At 41.5% G+C, this 20,265-nt stretch overlaps 1 protein-coding gene across 3 annotated transcripts in view; it reads left to right on the top strand.

Annotated features, from left to right (window-relative positions):
• Positions 1–1,168: 1,168 nt before the first annotated feature.
• Positions 1,169–20,265, top strand: part of LOC143828385 (DNA-binding protein SATB2) — a 179,914-nt gene continuing 160,817 nt past the window's right edge. For 2 of the 3 annotated variants that reach the window (XM_077318779.1, XM_077318782.1), the window contains exons 1-2: positions 1,169–1,938; positions 2,997–3,224. In XM_077318779.1, the coding sequence (XP_077174894.1) occupies positions 3,056–3,224 (169 nt within the window). In that variant the 5' untranslated portion in view covers positions 1,169–1,938; positions 2,997–3,055. The remainder of the gene's footprint in view (positions 1,939–2,996; positions 3,225–20,265) is intronic. The other variant, XM_077318780.1, reaches the window with a different exon arrangement.

Here is a 20,265-nt window from a genome sequence, read left to right on the forward strand (position 1 = left end):
AGGCAGCGTTAGTCATAATTAAAAAAAAAAAAATCCCACACGCAGACAGACGTGTCTCTCACCCCACGGTACCAAGGTGTTTGTTTTTGACCCTCCGGCGCCACCGTCAAAAAACAAAACACGCTCACGCTCCTAAGGGTCCGGGCCACTGTGCCCGCCGCCTCCGTTCGCAAGCGCGCACGCGCAGCTTGTTTTTTTTCCCCCTCCCCGAGGAGTCGCCGCGAGGGCGCGCTTGAGTGACAGGCGCGCGAGGCGGGAGCCGCCGCATGCCGCGCGCTCCGGGGAGGCGGGATCCCTCCTCGCTCCACCACAAACGCTGGCCGGGCGCGAGGGCTTCGCTCCCCCGAAGTTGCGCGCGGGGCAGAGGCGTTGGCGGCCGTTGCTTGGAGCGGCGGACGGCGGCCCCAACTTCGGCTTCGACTCCCGCCCGCCGCGCCGCTGTTTTTTGCCCTCCCCCGACAAGGGCGAGGCGACGCCGGTTCCCTCGTACTCCTCCCGTCACACCACAGTGGCCCCCAATCCTAGAACGCCCCCCCCCCCGCGGTTTTCAGAGGGGTGTCACGCGGACCGTTAGGCGCCTGAGGGGGAAAGCCCCGCCTCCCTCAAGGTCGGTGGGGGCGGGGCCTGCCTGCCTCTCTGCGGGCCGCTCGCCCCGCCCCCTCGGAGAAGGGAGGGGCAGGGCCATGTGCGTTTGTTTTGAGGCGGCCGCCGCGGGCTACCCGCGCGGGGAGGGGGAAGAGCCGAGCCTGCGTGCGCCGCCCCCCATTCCCAACCCCTCTCCTTCCCTCCCCCTCCCCCTGGCTGCAAACTTTGCTTCCTGATCGTCTGGACGCGCTGCTGAGCCGCCGCGGGTCCCTCGATCGACCAGCTATCGATTGCGCTTGCGGGGTGGTGGGGCGCCTCTTCCTTCCTTCCTTCCCTCCCGAGCCTGGCGGCTGGAGCACCACCAGCAGCAGCAGGAGCAATTGGGCCGGCCCCCCTCTGCCCCCCCCTGCTGCCCCAAAGCCCCATTGCCACTGAGGCGCCTGCCCTCCCTGGAGCGGAGGATACCGCGTCGGGGGCGGGAGGGGGGGTGTGATCCGGGGAGGAGGGGGGAGGGAGCGGTCGTGCTCTTGGATTCCGGGAGCCGGGAGGAGAAAGGGGTGGGGTGGGTGGGGGGAGATCCTCGCCACCCACCGGCAACAACAAAGATCCCCCCCAAGCCAGCCAGGGAGGGAAGGAAGGAAGGAAGGACAACCCCAGAAAAGGACTCACTTTGCCTGATGACTCAACGCAACTAATAACCATTTGTCTCCTCTCTGGCGAATCCCGCGCTGCTGCTGCCGCTGCTGCCTCCTGGCAGGCGGAGGGACTGGAAGTGACACATCGGGCGCTGCTGGGCTCTCGGGCGGGCGGCGGAGCAGCTGCTGCTGCTGCCCGGCTCTTGCGGCTGCCGCTTCTTTCGCCGGGCTCCGGATAGCGGCCCCCTTTAGAGGCAGCCTCTCCACCCCCTTTTCTTCTCCCCCCTCCCCTCTCTCGAGTCCTTTCCCCCCCTTTTTTTGCGGAAGGTGGGAGAAACCCTAGCCCCCCTTTCCCCCTCTCGCCCCCTCCTCCTTTCTCCCCCCCCAATCCCTCCCCCCCCATTCCACCACCTCGGGTGCCCTTTTTTGGAAAAGCTTTCCCCCCCCTCAACTTTCAAGAGAGCTGTGGAACAAGAAGAGAGACAGAGAGAGGCGTCCTGAACCAGAGGACGTTTTAAAAACCCCACCCCCCAAAAAAAAATAAAACACAAAACTTGGAGGAACTGGGAGAGAAGGGGGAGGGGTGGGGAGACAAAATAAGACAAGGAAGAAATCGGAAGGTTCAAGAAGGAACCAAGAAAACTTTCCACCCTGGATTCTCTACTTTTGATCCATGGACAGAGCCCTGCTCAGCCAAGTTACGGACAGACTATAAGCAGTAAGTACTCCAGGAGAGCCCATGGAAATCGAGGGTGATGCTCTCCAAAGATTTCTGTCAGGAAGCTAAAATGGAGGGGTGGGAAAGAGAGGTTGACTGGTAACTAGATAATAATTGGATCTGAGGGGCGTCTGGTTGGAGTATTATTCTTTTACATATTAATTCCTATTATCTGTTTCTGTGTGGCTCGTTTCCTAAACCTCTCCAGCCCTATTTCCTCTCTCTCTCTTTTTGCTTTGCGATATTGTGTAGTCAAGCTTGCAAACGCAAGCTGCTAGAGAGAGTGTTTCGGCTGGAAATATTGAACCGATCTATCAGTCCTGGCACTAGACTTGCAAGTCCTGCTGGGAGGAGCGGAGGAGAAAGTTTTCAGAGCTAAGCTGAACTTGATTTCTGTTTTTTTTTTGGGGGGGGCAAATAACTCATTCAAGATGAGTCTTGAAGCGGTTCAGTTTCCAGAGCTGGCTGACTTCTGTTGCTTTGGGGAGAATTTACTTTCTTTTTTAAGTCTTGGGAATTGGGGTGGCCACTTGAAATGGGCTTCGCTGGCGCGTGAGTTTGGCCTGCGGTTCCGGCATAGCTCGTGCAGCCCAGAGCCGCTTTTAAAATGCATGACTAGGTGCATGCCTGGAACCCTGTTTTTATTCACGTGCCATCTGAGATGCATTAGCCACTTGAGTGCTGTCTGCTTGCTGCTCAATAGATTTGTTTGCTTGAGTCCCTGGCTTTTCTAAATCGTCCTCTCTATCCCAAAGACGGAAAGCCCAGGCGCATAAAGAGCTCCGGTAATAGCTCGGCTTATAAAGCTGAAGCTCAATGAACGATCAACTTCAGCGAAGCTTTCTGTGCTGGCTGCTGGCTCTCCGGGCATCATAGGCAGCCTACTAAGTCAGGTGGAATAGCCAAGCTGTTCTGGAGGGCTCTCTTATGTGATGTGGATCACAGTGATTCCTGCTAAGAACAAAGGTAGAGGTGCTCGGAATGGTTTGTTTGGATGTTTCAGAAGTGATGCTATTTTGTTTTCCTCTCTCCCTCTCTCTCCGTCTTTCTCTCCTTAGGTCCTTGCTCGTTTTATTGTGATCTTCCTCTGGGAACGCTGTCTCCAACTCCAAGTAGTATGGACCGGAGAAGTGAGAGTCCCTGTCTGAGGGAGAGCCCGGACAGAGGGAGTGGCAGCCCTGAAGTCAAAGGTCCTCCCCCGGTGAAGGTGGCCAGGCTGGAACAGAATGGCAGCCCAGTGGGAGCCCGAGGGAGGCCCAACGGCTCTGTCACCAAATCACTGGGAGGTAACAAACCTAGTCTAACTAGTGTATACATGGCAGACTGGCAGTGGAGGTCTCATGGCACAGGGTGTCAGGGTTCAGCTTAGTGAAGCTTGAGTGTCTTGGTGTAGGATTACAGGAAGAAAATCCAAGGTAGCCTTTTGATGCCTGGTTGGCCTCTCATCAGTAACTAAACAGTCTCATGATAGGAAAACAGCTTACACAGAGGGCTGGCATCCTTTGGGCGTTTTGCCATTCTATATAGAGGTATTAGCTGGCTGACTTCACACTTTGCCTGGCCTGGCAAGCTTTTATTTGCTCGTTTATTTGCCTCTTTCTTAGAAAGGTGAACAAGAAGGCTTGGGAGGTTTTTTAAAACAAATACTTTGTGGGTTTTCATGTCTCCGATGCGTTCTAAATAAGGCTGTGTCTGACCAAGTGATAAAGCAGTTAGTATTTTAAAAGGGCTCCTAATTCTTATCCTAGAATTTTAAATCTTTGCTAGGTGCCTTATATAAACTTAAGGCAGCTAATTTGAAATCTTTTGTTTTTATAATAGCCTGAAGTTCGCTGTGTTTCAGTAGAGCTGTATAGTGCAATCCTGTACAAAATTGTTCCACTCTCAGCCTATCAAAACGAATGGTCTTAAAACTGGAATAACATTTTCCTCTGTAGTTCTATCAGTCATTGTGACAAAAAAGGGGAAACTTCGCTGCTGCTACTGTGTATACTTGAAATTTTGGTATTAGAAATGAATTTTTAGGGACGGTGATCTCCAGCATGCTTACTGTAAGTTTTGTCGTAATTTGTGCACAATACCTTCAAGAAAATATATACAGCAGATTATGGCTATAGAGGTATCTCCTTAAGAAGCCAAAGACCATGCTGCTTTTTAACGGTAGTGACAGTGGATTACTTTTTTTTGTACTAATAGTTGCTTCACGGAGGTTATAACTATTTTATCTTGCTTCCTTGGCACTCTTGAGCTTTGTGTCCTCGGGTGTGGTTTTACTTCCATTGCCTTCAGTAGAAGATTTTCTTAACATCCCAGAACCAAAGGCGCGTAAAGACCTTGATTTATTTTGTCACATGAAGAGCCTTTCCCTCAGAGTGTGTTTAAACTGCTTGAATGCTGTAATGGGGTAAAGAAAAAGAACAAAACTAGCAAGTAGGCCGTTTTTGAAAACATGCAGCAAACTCACCCGTACTGATGAACAGAATTCTTATTGCATAACACTGAAGCAAAAATATACCTTAGGTAGATTTTTGAGCAAGTGGAACAGTGTGGCAAAGTGCCATTGCATTAGTTTTTAACAGTACAGTGCTAAACACATTTTGCTTAGACAAGTTAGCAATTACTGAAGATTGGCAAGAGCATGCAGCTGAACACCCCCCTCCCACCCCGTGTTCTGAGATTGCTTTAGGTAAGAATATTTAACATAGAGCTTTAATTGTGAATGCATATCTTTTCCTCGGTAACTCTTACCGTTGTACACTTATGGACAAAAGGAAAAAGAAAATTTGAAGTTAAACACTTCAATCTTCATATTAGAAAATAATAACTGTCATAGAAGGGCACTAAATTAAAAAGTTTGCAATTGATTGTGAATGCTCGACAATTAATCTTAGAGCGGATCAGAATTGTTTCGAAATGTTTCAGCTCCTTTACCTTTCGGAAAAGATTGTAAATGTATCTTAATGTCCTCTAATAATTTGCTAAATGCACACTTAATTGCAGAAGGCTTATCCTAAAACTTTGGCTTACACAAGCGTTCTAATTGCAAGTGTGCTTTTGTATAAGAAGTTCCTAAGGGCTTTTGATTGTATCAGTGGCAAAGATTGAATCAGCTGAGGAATAGAATGGCCAGTTTAATTCAGCTGTATGTGAAAACCTTAGTTCCTCAAGGCCATGTTATAAGAGTGTTACCTTTTCATTTACTATTACTGATTCAAATAACAAAGTCATACTGCAGGGTTTTTCAAACCTTGTTTTGTTGGCAGATTCTTGTTTGTTGGCTTCTGTTCATGATGTATGAAGGAGAGGCGGAAAAAAGGGCATAGCTTATTTTCAGATCAGCAATACTCACTGTTTGGTTAAGTAGTAGCAAAATACATTGCTTTATTCAGGCAAAGATGTCATTATTTTGTATTTATTTTATTTTAGAAGAGCCTTTAGGATAATTACATTAGCTGTGAGAGGCTTTTGGCCACTGTCCTTCTAAAGACTTTGATAAACAAATTATTTGCCATTTGTATTATCTTCAGATCATGACACGTGTTTTTATTGAAAGCGTATGTGATTTCCAAAGACAAATTTGAAATGGTACAAAATTCTGTCCTTTTGTAACTAGAACAGTGATATCTAATTAGATTAAAGGAGAAAATCCATCCCAAAAGGAAACTGTTGTGACATGCGCAAATCTCTGGCCTGTAAAATGCAATAGCAGTATGCTTTCTAACTACAGTAAAGGATTGTTTTACAAATAGCAACTATATTGAAAGGACTGCCTACAATTTTCTCACATAGTGTGTCTGAAAGAGACGTTACTTGATTCTAAATAGCTTTTAAAATATGGTGGCTCTAAAGCTTTAGTTCTTACATGTTTCTTTTAAAAATATTGGTTCCCAATACTTTCAGTTTTAATGCTCAGTATTTGATTAGAATATATTCTTAAGCTTTCCTTTAAGAAAGTAGTAATTAAAATATCAGTATGTACTTATCATCGCTGATACTTTTTAAGCAAGGGGAAAAATTCAAGGCTATGTTGTTGCAAGATGCTTTTTTTAAAAAAAAGTATTGTAAAACAATTTACAGAAAGATATTCTTTTGGTATATTGGGTGTTCTAGAGTTAAAATCTTTTCTGGATTTCAGTAGAAAATGTAAACTTTTGTTTAAGATGGATCATGTGGCCTAGTAGTTCTGTCCCCTTGGGATTTTCCAATTTTGTGCTTGTTTACACGCCAGTTAAGCTGCCCTTGTGAGGGTTAAGTTTTTTTGCCTTGCGTGTTCCAGCAGTTTCTCAGGACAAACCTGTTGTTATCTAAGTGGTCTGTTTTAAACGTGTATGTAATAAAACAGAAGTGCTGCGATATTCATGAGTGGCAGCTTTTATAGAAAGTCTATTGGAGAAAAAGGCGAGTATCTCTTTAAAACGCATATGATGCCTGAGAGAGAGGTTAGAGCAAGCAAGAGTTCTGTGGTGTTGACAGCTTTATATCCCTGCTGGGTAACATTCACTTACCAGAATTGGCGTCCTCCCTCAGTTAGTAATGCGCTCCATAAGGACTTGGAAAAAGGGTGATTAATGACCAGAAAGCTGGAATTTGTAAAAATCCTGATTAAAATGTATCCGTGATCATGGCGCTTCACGTACCATTATGTTAATTCTTAGAGATGGAAAAACGTGAATCTGAGGAATTCAAGCACAGTTCAGTTTTATAATCTAAGGCTGTGATCCTTATCTTACTACTTGGTGGGAGCAGGCTCTGTTGAAATTGGGGGAGGTTATTTTCAAACAAATTGCCTTTTGCCCTTTTATGCATTCTAAACTGTAAAGTGAATTCCACAGGTCAATCCCCAAATCTGGCACAGGCTGTTGGAGACCATGTCATATTTCATTTGCCCAATCATTTCCTATAGGGTCTTGTTTCTGATTCAGCTATACACCTAATATTACTAGATTCTGCATATTTGAGTTTGATTGAAGGATTGCTGGGGTCTGTATATATACAGAAACCTATTTTATGCCGTTTTACTTTACTGTTGGACTAGAAAACCAACTTTTTGGTACATATTCTTTAATGAACTATATCAACAATCCCCCTTCCCACAAACTAGGTATATTGTATAAATGTCAGACAAATGTCAATTGAGTTTTAAATGTCTGGCAAAAGGTGTCGGGTATAGAATCATGTCATACGCATGTTTGCCCAGAAGTGAGCCCCATTGAATTCAGTACTAGCTACGTCCGAGTCGGATCACAGGCTTTGCTTTAAGGCCTAGCATATCACTGTTAACACTTGAATCATACTGGTAGTAGGCAGAGCAGGGTCTAAGAGAGGATGTTGTTGCCCGTTATTATTATTAACATATTTCTAAAACATTACTTCTGTTTGGTGCATTCAGTAGGGTATATCAAAGGCAAACAGGAGGTGCTGATTGAATGTTGTTTGTAACAACCGTTAACACAATTTGCTTTCAATTGATGGCTTTTCTTGCAAAAGTTGACAAGTAGCCGAGGATAGCCGAGTTGGTTTGTGGTAGAATAGCTTGGCTTGAAAGACAACAAATTTTCAGGCTATAAGCTCTCTACCCTTGTTGGTCTTTATGGTGCTACTGGGCTCAAATCTAGCTGTTCTTGCAGTACTACTTTTGCAGTCTGTTGTGTTAGAGGGATATCTTACGCTTGTAAGGCCTAAGCAAGCATTGATGTTGGTATTTAGTTCAAGCCACAAAGTCACGCTTGCTGTTCTGCTAACTGAAATGTCCTGTTTAATGCACTGGCCATTCATATATGACATTTTTCATATCCCGTCGGAACAAAGCCCTAAGTTTGTATATTCGGAAATGGTGTCTATAAAAATACAATTTGGATTCATGTCCAAATACAATGTATTGGATTGGTGAATGTAGCAGTTCCTGCTTTTCTCACTATACCTTTTGCGCGTGCAGACTAATCCTTACACTTGAAAGCTAGATTCTCTGAAATCAATGGGGCTTCTTCCCAAGTAAATTGCACACAATGAAGGAATTAATGCTGTGAGGAGTGCACAAAAGAGATCTATGCTCTTAAGCAAACTATGTATTTCAGAGAATTTAAAAAACACAGTAGTTTATTAGGTGCTTATAATAAATGTCACCTTTCTGTCCATACCATAAAGGAAATATAATGCAACGATCCATTCCAGTAACAGTGGAAGACATCCTAATAGCCGTGCATGATTACTGTAGATACTAATTTCAATTTCATCATTAATGACTTTAGGTGCTGGAGGAAAAAGAAATATTGCAAAGTTTGACAGTTCTGTATGTGTGAACATAGGACTTCAGTGACAGGAAAAGGGCCACTGTAGAATGTATGGTGATAAAATTCTGAACTAATCTACAGGTTTTTTTCCTCCAAAGCATTCCAGATGGAGAAAAAGTTGGTATATGGAGAATGAGGCCTTGCTTTTGTTTTTAAATGTTGCATCTCTTTAACATGAATGCAAGAACTTGCAATAATGTTTCATTACTGGAACAGTGCATTTTCTCATATCCCAGTGTTGTCTTTGGCAATAATTTTGAATTTAAAATGGGGGGGGGGGCATAGTACTTCAAGACACCAGGCAGTTTAATCCTGTAGCTTCTCAGAAGATAGGGGTTTATTTTCTGTATTTGGCATTAGTTAATAGCATTTCAAGTTTAGAGACATATCTTTGAGCAGCACCAAGATACTGATTGACTTCCTGAAGGTGTTTTACAACTCAAGGCAGTGTTTAGTAGATGCAGCGTCTCTGTGTGGGTGTGTGAGAGTGATAGAGAAAGAATTGATAATGCTGTCTAAAAGGGAAAGTACTTTCTCGGCAACAGCAAATAGTAGCTCCGAACTTAAAATATAACTCTTTTTCGAGGATAAATGATGAATCAATCTTATGTTAATTGGTTCCTACTGTATAAACTCTACGGAAACAGATGCACTTTTGTATCAAGGCATTCTATGTGAAACTGTTTTAAGAGCTAAAGCCACAACTGACAAACATTTGAGGAGCTGATGATTTCAGAGAAGTATACTTAATTATCTCTTGCCATGCTGAACTTTCCCACCATATTTAAGCTAAGCGCTCATCACAGAGAGCTAAACATTTATCTTGTGTCTCTGTAAGAATGAGTTGCAATTGATTTGGGGGCTGAAAAAAGAAGATCCACAGCGACATCTTCTACTCTGACATTTTTTCCAAGTATTCACAGTAACTATTTCTTGGAGGCCTTGTATGAGGTGAATCACCTTACTATTATCAATTCTTACAATATTCTTTTAATTTTGGAACCACTGCAGTGGTAACTGTGGAAAACATGGCAATCCTGAATAAATGTGAGGATGTCTTGCTGTGTATTCCAAACATCTTACTCCAGTTCCTCTCACATCTGACTTAAGGCAGTGTTTCATGCTACAATTGTTGTGGAAGACTATCATGTTGCGCTGGTGTGCTCTGCAGTAAATGTATGAAGCATAGAGGTATCTAGAAAGGTTGGCTGGCTCAGAGTTGCATGGTGTTTCCCATAATTACTATAACATGTAAAACACTGCCCTTTCTTGTTGTAATTATCTATTAGATAAGTTTCTTAAAAAAAATATTTGCTGAGATTAACAAATGAGGGCTAATTTGAGCCTTTGTATAATCTGATTCATTCAGACATGTTAAAACTATTTTTTTCACGCTATTTTCCTTCCAAGATGATTTCTGGAAAAACTGAGAATCATAAAGCAGGTTGGAGCTCTGCACATATTCTAGAGCAACTGAAGCGTGCCTAACTTCATTGAAATCAGGGCCATTAAATACTCAACAATGTGCTTAATTATTTAGAGTTCAATAATATTTAGATGTATCTGACCTGCATTGGATTGCCCTACCTTTTTGTTACTGTCACTGTTTGTGTGTGTGTGTGTGTGTGTCTGTAAATGCCACAAGCCAATGTGAGTTTCTCATCAAGTCAGCCCAATAGTAAGAGGTCATCTCTATGGCCTATTATGCACTGCTGCTGAAACGGCGGCATGAAGAACGCGGAGGAGGAAAAAGCGAAGCATACCGCTTACGCACGGGATGGAACGCAACGGCGGCAAAACCCAGAGCAGCCAATCATGCACACAGCCAATCTGGAGCCACTTCTGGTTGTGCCCTGGTAGCCCAGCTTTTTCGGTGGCATACATTGACTCTGCGCTCGGTTGCTGCCTGCAGCGTGCATAATTGGTGATTTTAGCCACCGCCATTCCATCCCGAATGCGGACCTTCCACTCCGTGCATAATAGGCCTATCTGTGTACCAAATAAAACTATTTTGTAAATAAAGCTGCAATTTTTAAAAAGTATTTAGTATGGGAATAAGACTGAAAAAACTAGAGGTTCTCCTTTACCTCTGAGTCTTATGGCAGTGTGAAAACTTCAGTGAAAAATCTGTGAAAATCGACAAGCAAAGACCTCAGCATTTTAACGTTGTTTCATTATAGAAATTACTGTTTACAGAATGTTTTCACAGTTAACCTGTAAAGTGCTAGGCATCTCCACATGTTTTATGTGTGTGTCTTTTTAAAAAATGACACATTTGCTGCAGAAATAAGTTATGGCTTCTTGCAGAGTGTTCATGTGGTGAATGAAGCAGATATATTTAGTCATCTTGCATGTTATAAGGTTCATCTCAAACAATGCAGGAAAGGATTTGTGGTTTTATTGTGTGAAGTGAAGATTAGCGGTATTTAATGTAGGTAGGATTGTTCTGCCTCTGTGAAGGTGGGATCAGGCAAGGTTTCATGTTCTGAGATTTATACCATGCTGTACTGTGAGAAATTAATAATTCTGTATATGTGCAGTAGTGATAGGAATATTGTTGCCCACAGATGGATTGTGTTTTTTTTCTTAACACAGTTCAGGCCTTTCATTAAGTGTTACTGAAGCTGTGGTCAAGGGTACCCATTTTAACATCTAAGAGTAATAAGATTATAGTGTATATGATTTGATTCCCTTTGTATATGAACAAAAGATTATTTTTGTTAGAGAATGTACAAGAGAACTCTATATCCTGTAATTTTTGACTAGTTCACACTAGTGAGCTGTCCCAACTTTTGTTGGGCAATCGCTTCCATTGGCATCATAATGTAGGCCAGAAAAACAGTGGCTATGGCCCATAGCAATTCTCTTGATCTGAACAACACTTATCCAGCAGCTATTAATGAGAGACTTACTGGTGTATATTCATGGCCATTCAAACTGAAACACCAATAGGTTGGATGGCACAGCTCACTCTGCTCACTAGAATGCTGCTCCAAGGGCTGGAGAACCCTCATGAGCATATTGGGGGTTGGCATGGGGATCTGCAGTTGGCCGGGGGGAGGGGGGTTGGTATAAAATTATCCCTCACTCTTCTGCTAGTGGAGGATGGCTTTGGATCTAACCTATTGTGTTCAGAGCTGCGATGATGTAATGTTTAGGATTTTTTTTTTACAAAGATAAATAGTGCTGATGGAGTTATACTAAAAATGATCTGTGCCCTTTGAATAACCTATATATTTTTAAAGAAATATGCTCATATTTTAGATTGTTCATTTGCATTATTTATGTTCGAGCTGGATATGCATATTTCTTAGATTTGATATTTTGTATTTTATTGGCTATTAAGGAATAAAATTCTCTGTTATGAGTTATGTGTTACTTTGCAGTAAAAGGTGCCTTTCATAATGTCTTTTTCTAACTTACAAATAACTTTTTTGCCATAATACTCACATGCTTGCAGAGCAGCATGATAGATGTTTCCTTAAGTGTCGTAGTAAAAGAAAATGACTTGTATTTTGAGGCTGTGGATAGTTTATGTTGTTTTGGACCAATTTCCCAAGCAGTGATCGAAAACAGATTACAATAACAATTATACAGTCAGAAGATGCAATATCCATTTCTGTTTTAATTGGGTGAAAGAATAATAAAAACATCATTAAGAAAAATGAGATGGACCTGTCACATACTCTACCAATTTTTAGACTTTGAGAAAATGCAGAGTAATGGAAGTAGTTTTTAGTTTACTTCATCTTGTTATCGAAAATTTGTATTTATGGTAAAAACTAGGCGAAAATAGCTTTGCAGATATGGATAGTTTTTTTAGTAACTGTTGTTATTAAGACATTAATGCTGCAACCAGCTATTTGGGTTTATATATATATAGTTTTAGTGAGATGATATAATTCATTATACTGTCATGAGAGACATTGGTGATGTGCTTCTTTGTACACTGAAGAGAACATCAGTGTTGGTGAAGGTGGAACCGGCTTCCTTCTCATTGTTTTGAGCGTGTTCGTCTTATGCTGTTTGGACTGATGCATAACTGTGTCTCCCTCATCACCACAGTTGTACAATGCAAACGTAAAAGCAGTAGTTGAATATTGACATGGACCCAGTTCTTTGTTTAGCACAGTGATATAAATTCTGCACATTGAAATATTTCCTATGGAGCGGGAGGAAGACATCTCTGGTAGAGCACACAGAGGGCTGCTTTACCACCTTTTCCATTAAGAGTAAGAGCCATCCCCTCTACTGATAAAAGTTACTCCCCTAGTTGTTTTTCAAAAGTCTTTCGTGCACATGATGGCTGAATTGGCTATTGAGGTCACAAGTAAAGCCTCAGATAAGCTGGAAACCCCAGACACATTGATCTAAGAACTGTACCATATGGCGGATGTGCTAATTTTGCTTCCGGCATCGACTTTTCAGTTTGAGAAAATGGTGACCCTTAACTCATTGCATGATAGGCAAGTAGTGGAGGCTTTCCCAGCCGCAGTAACTTATATGTTCCTGGAAGAGTGAGAATAGGAAGACAGGAACGTACTTGTGTTGCTGGCACTGTGCAGGACTGCATCTTATTGACTGTCTGAAATGAAGACTTCAGAAAAATGCTTTCTTTCCCCCCTAATCCTTTTAACATTAGGCATGGGAACATGTAGCCCCATGTTTCAGGCCGTTTGCTTTTAGTTCAAAACCAAAATTGGTAACCTTGGGTTGTGCTGGGGATTTTGCTTGTGCGTTTAAAATCAAAATACCTTGTGAGCAAAGTGTTGAGTAGGAAAATGGACAGCCCCCTGGCACATGCTGTATGTGAACCTTTTGAGTCCTGTTATATGTACCTCCGCTGTTTGTTCAGTTTGCAGCATAAACAAAGCAGTTTTTCAAAACTTATGAAGATTATTGTCAATGGGTCTATCCAGAAGTGGCTTTCCACTCCTCGGCTCACTCTCCCTTAGATACCAAATCCAATGACCATAAAGTTTGGACCCAACTTTAATATCTATAAAATATAGTACAAGAATAGTATTATTTTGTTCGTCAGCAATTGTCAGCCCACCCATGGCAAAACTAAGAGTTGGTCAGTAGCAGCCAGCTTTGTTTTGATGCCACCTGGGGAAACAGCTGAAAAGTTTTGTGATGTCTATGCTGATGTATCCCGGTTCTTGTGTCTACAGCTGAATTGTACTTGGAAACAGTGGAGTATAGGAAAAGTGGTAGAATAGTGGGGAAAGGGGATATAGCAACACAGTTCACTCTAGGACCATTCTTTGGCAGCAGTGTGACTCAGGAAGGTTCAGAAGAAGTGGCACAGCATCTCAGGTGCTCAGGCAAAGTTATACTGGGAGCACCAATAGCATGTTGGTGGTCTCCTAAAGATTCCACCCCACCCATCCATCCACCTGCATTTCCTTCTAATGACCTTTGTGTCTTCACTAGGGTCCCTCTTACAGTGGACATTATTCCAAGGGATTAGAGCTGGTCAACTATAAAGCATCATTTAGACCCATTATGCACGGGGGTTTTAGCGCACATTCGGGGTGGAATGGCGGCGACTAAAATCACGGATAACGCACGGAGCCGGCTGCAACCGGCTGCAGCTTCGGTGCATGCCGCCGAAAAAGCCGCGTCAGTGAAACGCGGAAGAAAGCGCAGCTTCCGGGTGAGCGGGGCGCAACCAGAAGCAGCGCCCGGATCGGCGCGTGCATAATCGGTTACTCTGGGTTTTGCCGCCGTCGCGCCCCGCCCCGTGCATAACCGGTATGTGTCGCGTCTTCCCCCTCCGCGTTTTCCACGTGACCCGAAATCGCCGTTTCGGCGGCCGTGCATAATGGGCCTTAGTAGCACTGAAACAAAGGGTTGCAAAACTAATGTCAGTTAGCCCTTCTGGAACAATTAAAATTGTAATAAATTTTTTACAGATGTTATAATGGTCAGTTCTTCTTGGTTTTATCAGTAACTTCAGAGATAAACAGTTTAATTTAAAAAAAACTGAAATGGAAACAATAACATCCAAGCTAGTTTTCAAATGTGGTTACAGTGTACGGCAAGGGGTTCCAGTTCCTAAATGAAATTTTTGATTGTGTTGATATGATCACACCATAATATATTTTAAAAAGGCAGGATGCCACCAATTCTGGGGTCTTCCATTATATTTATGCAAGGTCAGATACTGTTGGATATTAACAGATACTTATCAGGCTACCAAATTATTAACGGAATCACTAAATTGTAGAATGACTGTATAATAATGTCACACTAATAGTCTTTCATATAGTCAAGTCTTTCCAAATTGGGTATAAAAGTACTGCATTTTAATTTAATTTCAGCATGATTTTGTATACTCATAATACATTAACAGAACCTTCATTAATTTTCTTCTGATTTTTTTAAACTTTAAAGTTTACATATGACATCTTCACAAGCTAGTACAGGGTCTGTAGTTCTACATTTTAAGACTGCAATGTGATCATTAAAATTAATTGTGGGTGGAATTTGGCATAGAAATTGGCATTTTAAAAATCATAGCTGCCCAGGGAGTTCTTCTGAATTCTCTGTTTTGTAGGCTGTGCTTTTAAAAAGGTGACACCATTTACGTCTTATACTATTATAAATTCTCAATGGTGTTGCCCCGGTGAAGTGAAATATTTTACATTAGTTCTTATCATATACTGATATGGGCTATTTGTAAAAAAAAAATGAACTACTTATGTTGTAAAAAGACATATCTTATTTTTAATATACCTTTTCCAGGATCCTATTTTGCCTTTGATGCACTTGTAGGTCTTGGGTCTATTCATTTCTTCCTAGGAAATTGTAACAGCAAAGGAAAACAATACTAATCACAATGTATAGGCTGCCTTTTGTTGAAAACAATGGATTCTCTTTAAAAATTGTGAGCTCTGTGACTTTGTGCTTTGGAGTCAAAAGGATAGTGAAGTAGAATCTCTGTGGAGCAGAATCTCTTATCTACTATAGACTGACAAGTGAGATGTAGTGGTTACAATGTTGGACTAGGATCTGGGAATCCTGTGTTTGAATCTCCACTCTGTCATGGAAGCTTAGGCCATTCACATACATGGAAGCTTAGGCCATTCACATACTCTCACCTAAACTGCCTCAGCGAGTTGGGGGGATAAAATGGCGGAGGAGAAGAGAACAACATAAGCTGCTTTGGGCCCCAGTTGGGTGGGGCTTAAATAAAATAAATAAATCCAGGTAGCCTGAAAGGCAGATGCTTTTCCTAAAGCATTAAATATGACCTTCAGTGGCGAAACTTCCTGAGCTTCTTTGAAGAATGGCAGGGTAAGCATGTAATGCATAGAATGATCTTCTCAAGTATCCAGGTTGCGGTGGCTAAAAACATATTACATTGAAAACGATGAAATTGCTTTTTGTGTGTAAAATAACTAATTTATGTTTATAATAAAATAAAATCAATTAGTTATTTTACACAAAACTATTTCAGCATTTTCAATGTAAAATAAAACCTGAATCTAGTACCAGCATGTTGAAATATGCATATGACTCCATAGGATAAGGATTTGGGATGAATTCTTTACTTAAATGATATTTACCTGCTGGGTATTGTTTCTTCTGGTTTTCTTTGGCTTTTTATAGCTGCTTTTCCCCTTGGCTCGGCCCCAGTCCAGTCTGCTGTGGGTGCAAAACTTGCATGGAGGATTCCAGAGTCATATTTCTGTGTTTCCTCCCTCCAAATTTTGGTATAAGACACCAAAACAGGTTGTTACAAGGGTCTGTGCATGCTCCATTCTTTCACTGTGTGCAACTTACTTGCTGATCCCATTCCCCTCCTTTCTTCAGATAATTTTTATGGCTGGTTTGGGCACCAGTTGATTCCAGTTAAAAAGGAGGTGGAGGAACAGCATCTCCTGTAGTTTGGGACTTGATGTACAGCCATTGGCTGCACCCCTTGGTCCCCTTACTCCCTTTGCTTTGTATTATTGCTTTCTTTCTCTAGCATGGATAGAAAACATCTTTAGAAAAGGCTTTCTTTTAAGTTTGAAACTCTGAGGCACATACAACAATTTGGTTGTTCTTTGAAGAATTTCTTAGACTCTTGACCCACTTAATTTCTTCCCAAGCGCTTGTAATGTTAATGTGTCAGAAATGGGCCAGTGGCACGGATTAGTTCCATGTTGTGAATTTCTAAAGGTACCTGTGCTGCAGTGTGAACCTCAGAAAGGTTTCATAATCAGCAGAATTTAGCAGGTTAGGAAAAGTTTGGGGCAATATTTTTTCTGGCAACTCCCCATTGTGGGTTGTGATTCTCGTACAGATTTTTGGAAACTTCACCAAACTTTTTAAATGCTATGTTTGTCTTTGTAGAATTGGAATAAAGTTTGCATTGTGTTGATATAAAGCATTGTTCCAGGATTGGATAGTAAGTGAATAGATAAATAAAAGTAATTTTTTTCAATTCAAACCTTGTAACAGATCAAACAATTAACATTTGCTTTGTTTTTGGATAGGCCCTACCTCAATTCCTGCTAGCAGTTTATACTTTGTCAGGTATAATCATATATAAGGAATACATCTTGAAAATCAGGTTGGAAATGTGTAGCTAATGCCCTCAGAGTGTCTGAAATGACAAATCTTAACTCATGTTACTATATTTCTATAGTCTGGGATTCTGGACTAAAGTTTAGGAATTGAGTGCTGGAAAAGATCATTTGCACATTAACTGAGAATGTTTTGGGGTTCTGGAATGTAGCAGAAATTTAAGATTTCAGGTTAGGAGTTAAATATGAATAATCCTGCCCTACATTCCAGAATGAGAGGCAGTATTTTCGGTGAACTTTCAAAGGCCATGTGAATAGGGATAACATTAAAGACAGTGGGTTCTAGCAGCTTTATCCGCTACATCAGCATTTTGTGGAAGAAAGGAAAAAAGAGTGAAGTTGTCTTACTGTCCAATCCTATGCAGATTTACTTAGATTTAGATCCCTCCAAATTCACTGAGGCTTATTCTAAAGCATGGGTGTAGAACCCTGAGATTTTATGAAATGGTTTATTTTCAAAAGGTCCCACTGCTGCTAAAATACAAAAATATACTCCCTACATAATCAGTAGAGTGAGTATTTTCAACCCTGGGATTTTTTTTTTTTTACTCATTGAAGTATGTAGAAATATCTATATTTCTGTATTTCCTCCCTTTCTGGGGAGGCAGGTATAAGTTTAAGAAAAACCATTCTCAGTTAAGGTGACAGGAGGGAGGGACATCTGGGGGTACCTGGCAAATTGTACTTATGTTGAAATTAAAAATATATATATTACAATACTATTTTTGTGTTCTATGCGTTCTATGAAACTTTTTGTTGCTCCATATAGACCAAATTTTAAATCAAGAAACCCCCGGTCAATTGTGTCCCGCTTTACCAATGTTAAAATCTGATCACCTTATGCAGGTTGTATGAATAAATTGTGTCCTTTACCATTGAAGCTTAGCACTGTCATGTTGCTGGCACATTTGTTTTCTACATTTGGAGCAGTTTTTCCTGTTGTTGAATCATGTATAGCCTTTGCCTGATTTCTGGGTATGATCCGATCATGCCTGGATTCTGTATTTTTTTTGTGAGAGACTGGATCAAATCCCCTTTAGGATCACTCTGCGTGAATAATGATAGTGTAAGTATATTTTAATAAAAATGCAAACTGCAATTAATTGTTAATAACATTTGCACTTAAAGCAGCTGGGAACATGTAAAATCCAACACATAAATGCCAAGGTTAAGTTAAAAAAAAAAAAGCCTTGACCAGAAGAGAGGTTCTTGATGGAAATGAAAAGTGCTGGGCAGCGACTTTTGCATGTCCCTCTCCTATTTCTGGCCTTAGAAATGGCATCTGGACTTACGAGGATTCTTGGGCTTAGTGGAACTGAGGCATGATGGGAGACTTTCCTGCTTTGTGCCTCCCCTCGCTCTAATGGCTTCTTCTGTGGCAGTGATTTAAATGTTTACTATAATACATTCGAGGTAAAATAAACTTCTTTCTAATTTGAAAAACTTGTTTTCTCAGATTTTTTTTTTACTTTCCCCTAGCTTTTTGTGTTTGTGATGGGTGGGAGTAACTATGTACGATCTGATTTCTTTGGGGTTTTGAGCTACTATTTGTTCTTAATTTTTAATAATTTTGGTGGGTTTCGCTTGCAGAAGAGCAGATGGTTGTAGCGTGAGATATTCCCTCCAGAAATCTGCAGTTGTGATCTTTCTTAGTGCCTTGCCAGTGAGCCCCAGTATCAATTTTACTTGGCCACTTTTAATATTGTGATATTATAATTGAACAAGTTCTGGTTTGGAGATAGAGCATAGAATGTAAAGTTTATATGGAAATAGCTTGACTGGACAAGCAATGCATTAATTATTTCCCCACTGTGCTCCAGTGACTTTCACAATGCATTAAGATAAGCAGGAAGTGTCTGATTATTTACGGGCTGAAAATGAGAACACAAATATGGAACAGTGATAGTTCAAGAATGCTGACTGCTTGTTCTTCTTTAAGTGTATTCAGATAGAAGTTGGTTCTTATATGCCACTTTTCTCTACCCGAAGGAGTCTCCAAGTGGCTTACATTCTCCTTCCCTTTCCTCTCCCCACAACAGACACCCTCTGAGGGAGGTGAGTCTCAGAGAGCCCTGATATTACTTCTCCATCAGAACAGCTCTATCAGTACTGTGGCGAGCCCAAGGCCATCCAGGTGGTTGCATGTGGGGGAGCGGGGAATCAAACCCTGCTCGCCAGACTGGAAGTCCACACTATTAACAACTACACTCTTAACTACTACACCAAGGTATTAAAAGGGCCTCACCGTTCCAAAGGAGGAGCCATGTTGAGAAATTGATGCTTTCTTCGGCCAGTTTGTCTAGTCCTCAGTGTGTCCACCAGTATTGTCAGCTAACAAGGTGGCAGGGGTAGTCTTGAAGCTGAGAGCTAAGTCTCACTACAGGCGGGATATTGTTTGTCTTAAGCCATGTGAATATTGTCAAATATGAAAAGGGGAACTTACTGCCAATATAGGAAAAGCAATTAAAAATTATCGGGGCATCTGATGATGGAGGCCTAATGTACGCTCATGTGCAACCGTAAGAATAGAGCATTTATTACCTCTGCAGAATTGTAGAGAACAGTACATTTATTACCTCTACAGGAAAACACATACAATAGTCGTGTTTCCTGGAGCAAGAATCGCAGCTTACCCACAATGTAGATAGCTTTATAATGTTCACGGAGGTTGTGATTTTATCTGCCTTGTTTAGTGATGATTGCATAGTCCCCACAGTGTTGACAAAGGGCGTCAGGAAAAACAGAAAACCGTGAAAGCAAAAATAAAAATCGCACTGTTTGAGCATCAGGAGTGTCTCCCTAAGTCATGGTTTGCTGCTCCCAGATGGGAGACTTTCTTGTATTCTAACCCTGCAGATGGTTAGTGTTACATCTACGTTAGTACATTATGGTAAGAGGAAACCAGGCCTTGCCGGCTTTGGGAATTTTAGAAAACAAACACAAAGTGGAGTATGTGTACTCAAGCATTGTAAAGTGTGAACGCATGGTCTGTGAAGAAAGGGGAGAAAGTAAAATGGAAGAAAATAGGATACTAGTGCAGTAAAGAAAACAGTAGGATACTAGAACTAACATTCTCCACGAGGGAGCAGTGGCAGCAGTTGAGAATCCGTATTTACCAGTAATTTGGGCTCCTCAGTTTGTTTATTGGAAAATTCTCATTCCCCATTTCTGTGAGGCAGTTGTCTGACTGGTTCAAGTGCAGCCCTTCAGTGCAACTCTCATAAGACATTTTAGCTGCAAGTGCCTTTTTGTGTTCTCTGATTCTTTTTGAGAGCCTTGGATCTGACAAATTGTAGGTAGCACGGAAGGGACAATTGAGTTAAAACCGCTGAACGATTTTTATATTTTTGTATGGAATTGTAAGGGTGAAGAAATGTTAGTAGCTACCCTCACTATATCGAGATTTTAGTCCACTAGCATCTTCAACAAAAATTTCCAGAATGTAAAAGCTTCTGAGA

Source organism: Paroedura picta, unplaced genomic scaffold, assembly GCF_049243985.1.
Source record: "Paroedura picta isolate Pp20150507F unplaced genomic scaffold, Ppicta_v3.0 Ppicta_v3_sca22, whole genome shotgun sequence".
In the NCBI taxonomy this organism is placed as follows: domain Eukaryota; kingdom Metazoa; phylum Chordata; class Lepidosauria; order Squamata; family Gekkonidae; genus Paroedura; species Paroedura picta.